The following is a 14,499-nucleotide window of genomic DNA, read 5'->3' as shown; positions in this document are numbered from 1 at the left end:
TGTGGATGGGTGGATGACTGGATATGTAAGACGCTTTGGGGTCCTTAGGGACTAGTAAAGCGCTATATAAATACAGGCCATTTACCTTTTACTCTTTTTTTTTTATAACCATTTCAAACTATTTACATAACAATCAGCTGTTCTGCATTCAATAAGATGCCACACAAATTATTTGTGCCACTCCAAAAAAATTATTTCCGTCTACTATAAAGGAGAACATCACAGCCTGATACCTGCAGATCTGACAGCAGCAGGTGTATCACTCCTTTTTCTACCTGGAGACAGCAGTCGCCTCATTGTTTTGACACACAACACAAAACTATCCACAACACTACACACTAACATGCTAAACATCACAAATCTCTCACATCTCAAAACTTGCTCTCTCTCTTTTTCTGCTCTCTCTCTCTCTCTCTCTCTCTCTCTCTCTCTCTCTCTCTCTCTCTCGCCATCACTCCTAAAACTTCCTTTTTGTTCATAAGCAGAGTGCTTGCTCGCGCTGTCCTTAGACAGCATGATGAAAATATTGAGGAAAAAACACGCCGTATATATTGTTTATCATGATTCTGGTTTTACGTGGCCTATCAACACAATTTAAAAACTGGTATATATCACATTGTTTCTTTGTCATCTTGAAGTGGTCGTGTGATTGGCTTACCACAACTACTTTATTCTTCCTCAGTCAAACAGCAGCACTCATGCGATTGTTTTCCCCCTAGCTCAAGGGGGGCAAAAATGATTTGTCTACCAGAAAGTGATTGCCGTCCGCGGGAGCGTGTACAGCTTCTTAAAGCTGTAGCGCCCAAATTACGTACAAATACTTCCGTGCAACTGATATAAGGTGCGGTAAGCTGAATACAGCTTCAACTGTCTGTTTGTTGAAAAATAATAATGCGATTCTTGTCAGTAACAGTAACGGTGTTGTAACGATAGGAATAGTAATTAGTTAGATTACTCTTTATTGAAAAAAGTAACGCCGTTACTTCTAACGCCGTTATTCCCATCACTGCTGGAGACACTGTTTGTGCAACTCTCTATATTTTTGCATGTCTTACGTTTAACTTTGTGTTTTCTTTGAGTACCATGATCTGTTCTTTCATGCATTATGTTTGGCAAAGTATTAATGTGGATTGCAGAGTTATTATCATAGTCCTTTTTGTTCCCCTGTGGGTGAATATTCTGAACATTCAGAAAGATTGGGGGGAAGAGATGTTTTCATAGATGTGAAGGCGTACACTTGCTGGGGAATCAGATGTTGGTATATCCTGTCTTTGTTGGTGAGTAGGTACATAAGAACTCTTAGGTGACTTTTTCCTACACTTTGTCCTCTTCTTATTGTGATCATAACCACAGCTGACCTGTTGGTAAGTGAAAAAGAAACAACAAATTAGCACATTCATATGGGACTTGCATTTATTGGATGTTTGTACTGCCATTATTGGAAAATCAGGAGAAAATCTGGAGAATGGTGGCTCTGGGAGATTTTCGGGAGGGGGACTGACATTTGGGATTGTCCTAAAAAAATCGGGAGGGTTGGCATGTATGAGTGCATGTACCAGGGCATCCAGGCCATCAACTACAGGAAGGCAACACCTGCCTGCGACGGTGACGCCTCTGTACCAGATGCGCTGAACTACTTGTATGCATGGTTTGATGCTCAGAATGAATTGCTTGTGCTGCCTTCTGGCAAGAGGTACGGGAGCATTCGGGCCTCACTGTCAGACTGCAAAACAGTTTCTTCCCAGAAGCCATCAAACTCCTGAACACTCAGTGACTGGGCTGATACACACAGATACGCACACACGCATGCCTTCATACATGTCACTACCAACCACTTATCTGCACGATCTCATACACACACACACGCACACCTTCATATATCAGTTACATTTTGCACATCGCTCAGTCTTTTGCACATTCTATTGCACTGTTGGGTCTGCACCGTCTTGTGTCGGTATCATTCTGTTTTTTTCTGGTGTTGCACTGTTTTTGTTTTGTTTTATTGCAATTTTGCACATTGCGCTTTATGCAGTCTGGTGATTGACAATAAACCCACTGGATCATGACCTTGAGTAAACTTAGTTCAGCTTAACTCAGTTGCGCCGCGATAGGCTATCAAACAAGCTCTGAATTTGATCCATCCAAAAGACATGTTTTTTGACGAGGGTTTTCAGGCAGAGGAATACTTGAGGAGTTAACAAGACTCTACTACAAATAAAACTGAGATGTAAAATTGTTAAACAATGCCTATCAATGATGCTATTAGACATACTTGGTTTTGCTGCAGGTAGAGCAAGACTTCTACCAGTGAATGCCATGAGAGTGGTAGTGGTAACTTTTTATCTAATGGTATATTAATCATTCTGAATCCAGACAGTGTAATGTCTGTTGATACACACTCACTACATTCCTGTAAATTCAGCTTTTTAGTTATGTACTACAAGCACAGCTTTCAGATTGACGTACATTTTTGGAGTTCATACCTTTATTTTGTTTGCACTGTTGCAGTACTCATGTTGTTTAAGTTTTGAGGTTTTTCTGGACTTCCTGCAGCATACTGCCAGAAGCAGGATAACGATCAGACCAACACCACCAACAGTAGCACACACGATGGTGCCTGATGAAAACAAGAACATTTCAGGTCTTGTTCATGCAAACACTTTAAATGATATTATCAAAGTAAGCATTACCTGTTTTGATGTTAGGTCCTTCTTCTGCTGTGAAGTTTAGGGCTGTAGGACAGATTGGAATATTGTGTCATATAAAGTTATCTATTATTCATATGAATAAGGATTGATAAATATATTTGTACCTGTTGAAAGTTTAGTGGGCTCTGCGGTGTCTATTCCTGTTGTTAAATGTGTTGTGTTGGTATTCTGATATGTCCTTGTGGAAGACACATCAGGTATGACCGTTGTCACAATTTTAACAGCTGTATAAAAAGAAATGGTGTAAGAGGCATTTAGACTATTGGTATTTTTATTTTTGTAAGCAATATATACAGGAAATGTATGGTATGTAATATTTAAATAAATGTAATAATTGTAAACATAAATAATTGTAAAACGCAAAAAAAATGAATCCAATGATTTTCAAATCTTATGAACTCACATTTTATTTACAATGGAACACAAAAAATATCAAATGGTTAAAATGAACATGGAACATCTCTCAAAAGTCTGGAAAACCAAGTAGTTATAAAAATAAAATAGCTGGAGGAATGCTTTGCAGATATTTAAGTTAGTTAGCAACACATCTGCACCATGACAGTGTATAAAAAGAGTATTTTAGAGAGGCCAGGTAATGGAAGCAGAGGTTAGCCAATCTAAAAAAAATAATGTCCACAAATTGTGGAACACTTTCAAACTAGTTCCTCAAGAATCGAAAAAAGTCTGTGTGGGCAAGAGAGCCTGAAAATCAATGACTGATGTCCCTGATGGCTGGGTGCTCAAATGGCACTGAATTTAAAGTAGAGATGGACCGATCCGATATTACGTATCGGTATCAGTCTGATACTGACGTAAATTACTGGATCGGATATCGGAGAGAAATAAAAAAATGTAATTGATCCATTAAATATCAAAAAAGCATGACATGGCGTAACTCGGCTCATAACCACAGCCATAGCTGGACTGGCCATCGGGCATACCGGGCATTTGCCCGGTGGGCCGCTGGCGATTTTTTGTTTTTATGGGCCGATGGATTTTTATTTTTATTTTTTTTTTTAAGGAAGGGTATCTATAATGAAAGGTGTTGGATTGGCCAATTGGTCATGATCGACTCTGGGCTGGACCAATTACAGCCGAGGAGGCCGGATGCACCCTCCCCCTTGTTTAGCAATCACGTGATTTTCGCGCATTGCATGCAGGGAACTCGTGGCAAAACAATCCAAGTACCGCATCAAATGCAAGCATTTGCAGCAACGCAAAACGTTCATTCTCCGGTTCCAACACCTTCTTGTTTTTTTCTTTGCCGCACAAAAAAGGAATGTACAAAACAAAAGGAGAACAATGCCGGTCCGTACAAAGACAGACTCGACGAAAAGACAAAGAAAAGATACGAGGAAAAAATCAAAGGAGTGAAAGGGTCAGACCCTTACGAGCACACAGAGTGGACAAAAGACGTTAGCGTGCTGCCCAACTTTCACCACGCTCAGATTTATAATTATACGGTTCTTGGAGTGAGTGCATACACTCATGAAGTTTAGTAACTTCAGGTCACTGCAACAAGCCCAGGTACAGTTTACCGACGGATGGGTACAGGACCTTGAAATGCACCGTGTAGAACGAAAGACCATCGTACGATACAGTAAGTTTACCAGTCTCACAAATCGTCGTCATAAATACACATTCGTTAACCGTTTATTAATAGGACCTTTGAGCTCAACGGTAATTAATTAGTAGTGGAAATAATTTCTGGTAGCATTACAGAAATGTAGCAGTGACAATAATATTGTATGCTGTAATCGCACTGGGCAATTAGTGATACAAAACAACTGTTTTATCCTGTGAATAAAAGTATATGTTTTTGTCAATGTACCATGGTAATAACAGAAGCGAAACACAATATTGTGTCAGGACAATTCACTATTTATGCACAATAAACAAAAAAAGGAGCATAGCGCGACAATTTCTGTTCAGCGCCAGACTTGCTTGTAACCTATATCACCAATTATGTTAAGAAAAATGACGATTAACTACTACAAAACTCTGACCTTTGTGGGAATGCTTGGAGCAGACTAACATGTGAGCTGGAGTGTTCTGGACGTTATATTTGGTATATCCAGACCATCCGTCGGCTCTTACTTCGGAAACATGGCTTAAAAATTTCTCTTCAACGACGTAATCCGATAACAAAAACGATCTCTTTACCCGTCGGCTTCCCGTGGCTGTCATGCGACCGGCTATTGCAGTTAATAATACAACAGCTTCTTGCCATTTTTTGTGTTTCTTTTTATCGCTGTGTAACTGATTCAATTGAAAGCCTGCGTGCGCTAGTACCTCTTGCCACAAGTTCCCAGAATCCTTTGCGGTTTTACCCCTGAATGACGTCACATTTTCAATCTTATCCTGGTGGGCCGGTCTCTAGTCAAAATGCCCGGGCCGATTTTTTGTCCAGTCCAGCCTTACGCATAGCATCGGAGCAGTGTGTCACGTGATAGAGCGGCTGTGTGTATTTGTAGCCTCGCTACCAAACCAGCATTTCATCTCCGAGGAAGTGATCCCAGAGAGAAGTAAAGCAAGTGTGTAAGTTCATCTCTGAATGTTTGTAAAGCATTCCCACGTTAAGCTTAACAACCGATATATGGAGCGACTGCTCTTCTCTCCCCTGCTGCTACTTCAATCAGTGAAACTGATTAATGATCAGCTGATCGGCTTTTCTGTCGTGATCCGTCTCTCTTGTTTGTTTATCGCCCACTTTGCGCCAGAAAGAGGAAACCAGCGGCTGAACAACAGCAGCACGTTTAAGCTTGATACAGCTGTTGTTAGAATTATTTAATATTACTTTCTACACAGGATCTTTTTCTACGTAGCTGACGGCTGTAACTGTGCAGGGGCGGATCTAGCAAAGTTTAGCCAGGGGGGCCGATAGGGCATGAACAGGGAAAAGGGGGCACAAAGACATACTTTTCTTTCTTATTCTCATTTAAAATGTCTAGCTTTTAATAAATAATTATCTGAATCTTACACCCAAAGTTTTAATCTTATGTAAAATATATAGAAGTCCATTACTGTATATAGTAACTGTTAAGTCTAATATACCCTAGTAAGCTATACGTACTTTTTCATTTGGGAAGGTACCATACTGTCAGTCTGCTTCTAGAAAGGGGTGTCAAACTCAAATACACGTGGGCCAAAATTCAAAACTGGAACAAAGTCGCGGGCTAACATTAATATTTATTAAAAAAAAAATCTTCCTCCAGATATAAAAATGAATCTTTTCTTATGGACTCAAACAAGTTTTGCTGAAAAACTGAATATGGAACAAGCAAAGCTTAATACTAAACAATATATATATTAGCTGTATAATACCAGTAGGCCAGCTCTAATAGTAATTTGGTATGGCTTCGCGGGCCAAATGTAATTAGGCTGTGGGCCAAATTTGGCCCGCGGGCCAGAGTTTGACACCTATGTCTGTAGATAAGTGATCATTATTAAAAATAATTATTTCTGTGCATTTTCCACACTGCATCAAATTAAAGTTGATTACGTCGATTAAGCATCATGAGGTGGAGGGTGGGGGGTGGTTCCCTATTTTTTTTTGCTGGGAGTTTGCAACCCTATTAGTTAGGTTGCTTAATATTTCTGCTAAGTACTCTTTAAAATACCAGAATAGGAAGGATGAGTAGGTTTAAGTTTATTAGATTGATCAGTGTTGCTGAACTATGAAATATTTTGGGTGCAGTGTATTTTTTACATACAGGTATAACAGAATAACCTAAAAATGTTCAGAATTTAGTCTTTTTGTCCAGAGAGCCCCACCAAAGTGTGTAATGCCTTTTTCAAGAGATGATTTATGGATTTAAAAAATAATTTTAAATCCACTATAATAAGTTAGAAAAGCTGCATTTTTCAAAATACTCTAATATGTTTTATCTAAAAAGATTTGAGAGAATAATAGAATAAAGAGGAAAATACAAAATAATAGAAATTTCAGAGCTAAAAGTAAGTCTTGTGAGCTCCAGTCAAACCAAAAGACAAAAAAAGTGAACTGAAGGATTATGAAAATTTTAAAATTAATTATTAGTATATTATTTTATACCGTCTATCTGTAACATAACTTCAGCAGTGATAAGATACTTGTATGGTAAATTTAAATTTAAATGTATTCCTCTTCTAGTGAAATATGAATGTGTAAACTTTACAGAACTTAAGGGTATTAATGCATTTTATTTAAAACTGATTATATAATACACATACCTTTCTTTACTGTTAGCTGTACCTCAACATATGTGTCAAAACCAGTCCGCTCCACAGCACACCAGTATTTCTGTGAGTCTGACAGCTGGAGATTGCTGAAGGTCACAGTGAAGGATCCATCCCCAGAGTCCATCAGAGCAATCCTCCCTGACTCTGCTCTTCTGCCAGGTTCTAGAGTAAGTAGTATGTCTCCTGTGCTTATACATGGATCTTTGCAGAAATACTTGTTGTTGCTCCCTGCGAGTCTGTGTGAGCACTGGAAGGAGACACTTCTCCCCTCGAATTCCTCTAAATTGATTATGGTTCCATCAGTAAGTGTACCTGCTAAAATTGAAAGCATTGAGTGCAGAATTAAATGCACTGAAATTACCATTTAAATATAGCTTAAAGTGGTAAAATTGTAAAGTCACTTACCATATAAAAGGCAACAGAGGAATGAATTGATCTTCATTGTGGCTGAAAAGTAACATCTATGTAGGGTTTTTTTCTTATTCTAAGTGGTTTCTTCTTGTCAAATATATCTACATGATCCACTGTTGTCCGAATTTGCCACAATCATGATAAAAGTAAACGTGTTGACAGGTACTTTCACAGTTTTCTATATAATTACATAACAGGGAAACCCCAGTGCAGACGGATGTGATTGGTGAATGGTGGAAGACAGACTTGCTTCTGCAGTCAAATCAGGTTTGCTCTCATTCTAACTTTCAAAGGTGTGTGGGCATAAAAAGGAGGAAACAGCACCAATACAGCCTCCTTTGTAACAGCCTCTTTTAACTGTGTCACCAACACTGGCTCACAACATAAGTGCTGTTTTATGTCACATCTGTTTATATTTAGACTTTGACTTTATACTTAGATTGCTCTAAAGCAGTCTGCGGTAAAAGAAAGGACAGAAGCTCCACCTACATGCTACTTAAACGTTGGCAACGGACAAACAAACAAACACATACGATATGATTTAAAAGCTGAACAATTACTAATCATAAAAAAGAACAAAGCTGACTTTTACCATATCAAAGCACCAAATCACAACAACAGTCATATCAAGGCACTTTATATTGTAAGGCAAAGACTCTACAATAATACAGCTCCAACAATCAGATGACCCCCTATCAGGAAGTACTTTGGCGATAGGGGGAAGGAAAAGGAAGAAACCTCTAGCAGAGCCAGGCTCAGGAGAGGGTGTCTATGTCTCTACCATTCTTCCCTATTAAAACAGTTTTGGGTTTTTTTCTTTAATTGCACTGCTCTCACAAATAGCAAATACTGAAGTTTTCAGTAGCACAGCTATATTTTTAATATTTTTAGTTTCTATCTCAAATCACTGAGACAAAAACTGACTGGTCGAGAGTTGGCAGGTATAGAGAAATCTATGTAGGACATCTTTTTCATGAGAAAGTCATTGTGTTTTAGAGTTGTGGTTTTGAGGCTTAAAAACTGCCTCTGACTTCTATCACTAGGAACATCCTTCCTGTAAAGTAAGTGGCAATGAGTAACAAAGACTTTCCAGCAGACATATATGTGTACATGTATGCAAACACATGTCTGACAGATGATGCAGTCATAGAGCATAATAAAATAATTTCCTATATAAAAAAACAAAAGAAGTCAAAGCAAAATTTACTTTAGAAACTGAAAAGATGTTTTCATATAATCATAGCAATTTTTTCTTCTTCTTGCTTTCTATTTAATTATACGTTGCTATACTTTATGAAATATAACTATACGTTACACAGACATAGCTTGCAAATAATGTTGTGGTATAATTTCTGGTGATGGCACTGGCATCTTGCAAGAGTTATGTCATAGGCTCTCATTGTGGAAGCATAAATTAAGCTTTATTTTAACACTGCTTTGAAATTTGTGAAGATAATCTTAGTAGCAAATGTTATTGTTTACGTTTTTACAAATAAATCCTTTACACTGTTTTTTATGCAAACATAAGAATGGGACACTCACATAACCCTTGCTATTTTGAGCTCTTTTTGGACCTTCAGAAACAAGTGATATGAGTTGATCGAGTAGTAAAAAACTGTTGTGTTGATGTACTTCAATGTCTTTATGTCTATAATAACCAACCTGCATTTTTCTTCCAGTGTCCATTGAACGCACTGGAATACAGGCACAGATGTTTTCTTTTTTTTTCTGAGTTTGGTAAATTTTATCATCAGAGAGTGAGTTCAAGCTGTCTATGTCCAAGTATGCAACAAATACAAAATTGTATTCACTGAACTTTGTTTCACTCTATATTGTTCTGTAGTCATCCTGGCCCCACCCACAGTAACATCATGTCCCACCAATGCAGCCCTACCCCAAATGAACACTTCTTTCATTTTAACATGTTTAAAAACGAGGTATGTAGAATTTAGCTACAGGCAAATTTGTTGTGTAACACAGCAGCTTGTTTTATCTTTCAGAGATAAATGAGGAGACTCCAGTCAGGCAAGTCTGCTGGACCAGACTCTCCAGAGTCTTTCATAAACCGTTCATGTTGTCTGAGTCTGCAGAGGGTCCCAGTGCTGTGGAAGATGTCATACATTGTTTCTGTATGAAAGACCCAGTGGCCCCCAGGATTACAGGCCTGTGGCACTGACTTCCCATGTCATGAAGACCCTGGAAAGACTCATCCTTGACCAGCTCCAACACATAACTAGGCCACATTAGGAACCCCTTCAGTTTGCTTACCAGGCCAGCCTCGGAGCTGAGGACGCCATCATCTACCTGCTCAATCATATTTACACCCATCTGGACCAGCACGAGTATTGTGAGGGTCATGTTTTTTGACTTTTCCAGTGCATTCAATACCATCAGGCCAACCCTTCACCCCCCACTCCCTTAGGGTGGTATCTGAGAGACGGATGTTGTCCCATAAGTTGTCCGTAAGGACAATGCTGGATAATACCTCCTACCCACTCCATGATGTGCTAGTACATTCAGTGAGAGACTGAGATTACCAAAAAGCACCACTGAACGACACGGGAAATCCTTCCTGCCTGGGGCAATCTCCCTGTACAACTCCTCCATCTAACACACTGCACACACTGCAATAGTTACCCCCATTGCACACGTTCTACAGTAAAATAACAAATGTTAGTTTCACAGGTTACAGTTAAATGTCAATCATATATATGTAATATATGTAATATTCTTAATATTTATAAGTGAGTGATCTGTATACATTAGTTACATTTCTTATATTTGTAAACTTTGTAATATATCATATTATTTAATTTTCTTATTCTGTTACTGTTTTGGAGCAACTGTAACCCACATCATTTCCTTAGTGATTATTAAAGTATTCTGATTCTGATTTCCTTCTCATTTTAAATGTTGTATTTTATTTTGTCCAAACTTTTTCACTATCTTTTTCCTTTTCCAACAAGCTTGAATTTTTCAGTCTAAACTGACCTTCTTTCTTTGTTCTTCATTGCAAAGTTCACATCAGTGTAATGTTATATTGCAATATGTATGCTTTCAATATAGAGTATATCTCTGTGCAGTGCTGTCTGTTTGGTGTCTTCACTGAAGAGATCACTAGGGGGCATCAAAATTCAAGTCTTTAGCCTAATGAATTGAGACAAACAGACATTAGCAATTAAATAAAGATCTTAGACACAATATTCATGCACATGCTCATAAACACAGTCATGAATGTAAAGAATACTACAATGACCAATCTTCACACAGTGGAGCTGTAGCAAAATCCTTCCCCTGATAGCTTAAGCCTGCAAAGGGGTATTTCACACTATGTTAAACCTTTGTTAACCAGGTTTTACTTACAATTTGAGAAATCTAGATTTACTGTGCTTGTCATTTTATGTATTAAAAATAGTGAGATAGATCCAAGAGTTTCTATCATAAAAATAGTGTTTTATAGCTATCAGGGTGTATGCTACATTTGATTGCTGTGGGTTCAGATGTTTGTGGTTTCTGTTGATGAGCCGAGATGGACAGTAACGCATTACAAGTAACGTGTTACTGTAATCTGATTACTTTTTTCAAGTAACGAGTAAAGTAAGGGACTAGTAAGGGACTTTACTATTGCAAAAACGGTAATTAGATTACCGTTACTTTCCCGTAGGAACGCTGCGTTACTGCGTTACTAAAACCGTGATTTTTTTGCGAAAATGTCTCACGACAGTGACGTAAGCGAGTGCGCAGTTAGTGACAACAGCTGTGTGCAGATCAACAATGGATCACATATCGATTGTGGGAGAGAGTATGAGCGTGCAGCGTTTAAAGCGTGGAAGTACTGACCTTACTTTGAGTTTGATTCCAAAAAAAGTGACAAAAACATTAGAGTCCACTGTGCGTGGGAAGAAAACTTCTTTTTACAACGAAAAAAACCCTAAACTTCAAAGCAAGCACCGAGTGCGCAACGACTTAATGGGAAATTCACAGAGAAACTCGCGGATTCTTCAACTGACCGCAGCACACCTGCACCAGGGTAAACCTCCGCCTACCGTACTCCTGCTTTACAGGTGAAAATAGAGCAACAGGGCCGCTAGTCTTTGACTTTATTTATTTTCTGCTGTGTTTTACTTGCATCTATTTGAAAGAGTGAGTGTAAACACAAAAAATATTTTATTTTATGTGCTGGAATGTGCAGAAAATAGGTTTAAATGTTAAACTAATTTATTCAAGTCAGAGAACGTTGCATATAATAAAATTTTTGCTTGATGCATAAAGTTAAAAGATTAAAACTGATAAAACAAGTTTTAAAAAGAGACTTTTCCATTTGATTACATTCTGTATGATGGATTATGCAGAAAAAGTAGAATTGGGCTGAAACATCTATCGCTTTATCACCTCTTCAGGTTGTAAATCGTGTTTTTAAAAAGTAACTAAGTAATTAATTACTTTTGAAAATAAGTAATCAGTAAAGTAACGGGATTACTTTTTTGGGGAAGTAATCAGTAATTAGTTACTGATTACTTTTTTCAAGTAACTTCACCAACACTGTTGATGGGTATTCTAGATGACCTTTTACTGTGGTTTTTCTGCTTGTCAGTGTCACTGTACCCAAGAAAAACAAAATCAGCACTACACTAGTTATCTTATCTACTGGTACTGTGCTGATGAGCAGCTCAGTACACAGTTTCATGTGTTATGAATAAATCTTTTTTTTTGTACCAGCACTGGTTTTATTTTGTTGTATTTATCTGTGACACCTTAAAGGCAGGTCCATGAAAATATTGTTGGGGACCACTGATCAAGAGGACAAAAAACAAAACAAAAACTTGTCATCAGCCACCTGCATCATAATGAGGGAACACAAGATTTTTCTTTTAGTATTTAGTATAAACACAACGCCAACAATGCAATACTTCAAAGTGATCTTCAAAGTGATTCTATTGCAGAAATGTGCCAGCTGAAAGACTGCATAGGCTACAATGTTGTACAAGTCTGACTGCTAGTCACTACTTTTGTTACCTCTTGAAGTTCAGAATCTGGCTCTGTTTCATTTTACAGTGATCCAATAACGTAATGTGTTTACAGTAATGTGTTTACCCAACACTTATCATCACATCTACTGGTACTCAAATTATTTAAACTGGTACCGGCTACTCAATTTAGTCGTTTGTAGGCCTACATGTGGAAAAATAATGATATAATACAGTTTGGCAGCCAATTATGATGGATTTTTGAGAGTTTATTTTCAATTTATCACTGGCTGCAAACACACAGCCTATTAGGTATATACATGCTAACATTAACCACAACAACAGATGCTTGTCAACACACACAAAAACACACACAATATACTACACTAACTAACTTTCACCCACTAGAAATGTAGCACATTTCCCCTGACGTGTTAACCATATGTCAGTGTCAATTCACACTTTAGCCTTGAGTCAACAAGCTATTAGACTTGTTCTTAACCCTATAATGCCTTTTGTATCATATTTGCTACATGAGTTTCTGAGACCTCTGAGAACTCATCAACATGATCAATACTTGCAATAATTTCAAAATGTTATGGACAACAAAAAGTTGCCAAAACACCCAATGTATCAAATGTGATACAAAAAATATGTAATAAAAATATATAATATACAACATCCATCCATCAATTTTTTTTCTGCTTATCCAGGGCTGGGTGCGGGGGCAGCAGCCCGAGCAGAGAAGCCCAGACCTCCCTCTCCCCAGCCACCTCCTCCAGCTTGTCCGGGGGAACACCAAGGCGTTCCCAGGCCAGCCAAGAGATATAATCTCTCTAGTGTGTCCTGGGTCTGCCCCAGGGCCTCCTCCCAGTTAAACAAAACCAAAGTATAAATTACAAAAACAGACAGAGACAGCCATGAAATGGAAACACTGACAGTACAATATGGTGTGCAACTTTAATAACAGTGAAGACTGTTGTTGATGATTAGTGAAGAAGTTCACTTTTCCATAATTGTCCATAACAAATTTACAAATCAAATCTTTGAAACTAATTCTGATTTATTTCTGATAAATCTAATCCAAACCAAAGTGATTTGGGCTTCTCTTCACCTGATTCACATGGGGCTCTGGAGACACAACGGTTTGCACAGCTCAGTGTATTTTTGCTTGTATTAGGTTCAGTTATTTGCTTTCTACAAGCACCATCATCTGTTCTTTCAAGTATGAAAGCTGTCAAGTTATGGATGTAGATTCCAGAGTTACTTTCAAAGTCATTTTGGTCGTCTGTAGGTGAATATACTGAACATTCAGGAAGTTTGGGGGAATAGATGTTTTGATCGGTATCAGAGAGTACACTACATTTGGTTGCCGTGGCATCAGATGTTAGTGGATCTGCTCTTTGTTGGTGAGCATAGACAGATGTACTCTTAGGAGACTTCTTACTGCCCTTTGTCCTCTTGTCAGTGTCATTATAACCACAGCTGACCTGTTGACAAGTAAAAAGAAAACAACAAATGAGCCCGATCTTACATGATCTGTATTTATTGGGTTTGTGTAGAAAATAGTTTTTTTTTAAATTATTATTAGAAAATTACAAAAAAAACCCTGGATTTCTGTAAGTATCCATACATAAACAATGATCTGGATCTGTGTTAGTCATCAGTCTAAACAAAGCTGATCAACTTCACCATAGTGAGGTACCCAGAGCTGTAACTCTGTCAAACAAGCTCAGTCCCAAAGATAACAGATTAAAGTGTGTTTTAAGTGTGTTTTAAGCCCATTTTTAGCAGTTTATGGGACAGGGTCAGTCATTTTTTTTCATTTCCTAACACTGATTTTTGGCTAATGAGGGCATACTGCAGAAGCTAAAGAAACACTACTAAGAATAAAACATGAGATCTAAAATATTAAATGATACCCTTGAAAAAGAAAATTGTTCATGACCTGTGTAGTATGTTAACACTATTGGAGGTAAAAATAACTTGAACTTTTTTTTATTTTTATTTTTTTTTATAAAGCTGTGACTTGTATTATGAGTATGAGTCTGTGGTCTGGGAGAGAGTCCTGTAACTCTCTGTCTGCAAAATACAGTATATAATGAGCAATGTTGAGCAATTGATTATATAGTTACTTGCACAACACCTGGAGCTAAGGGGGCAAAACAATCGCATGAGTGCTGCTGTTTGAT

General features: G+C 37.9%; 1 protein-coding gene across 1 annotated transcript; it reads right to left on the bottom strand.

Annotated features, from left to right (window-relative positions):
- Positions 1–2,477: 2,477 nt before the first annotated feature.
- LOC102291654 (CMRF35-like molecule 9) lies at positions 2,478–7,602 on the bottom strand. The gene is made up of 5 exons (XM_042224542.1): positions 7,335–7,602; positions 6,921–7,244; positions 2,813–2,932; positions 2,691–2,732; positions 2,478–2,617 (listed from the first exon to the last, which is right to left on the bottom strand). Exons 1-5 carry the CDS (start codon positions 7,369–7,371, stop codon positions 2,478–2,480), a joined length of 663 nt encoding a protein of 220 aa, XP_042080476.1. The 5' UTR covers positions 7,372–7,602.
- Positions 7,603–14,499: the final 6,897 nt, after the last annotated feature.

This window comes from Haplochromis burtoni, unplaced genomic scaffold (assembly GCF_018398535.1).
Source record: "Haplochromis burtoni strain Fernald_Lab_line unplaced genomic scaffold, NCSU_Asbu1 Contig_140, whole genome shotgun sequence".
Taxonomy (NCBI): domain Eukaryota; kingdom Metazoa; phylum Chordata; class Actinopteri; order Cichliformes; family Cichlidae; genus Haplochromis; species Haplochromis burtoni.
This window is presented reverse-complemented; position numbering and strand designations above follow the sequence as displayed.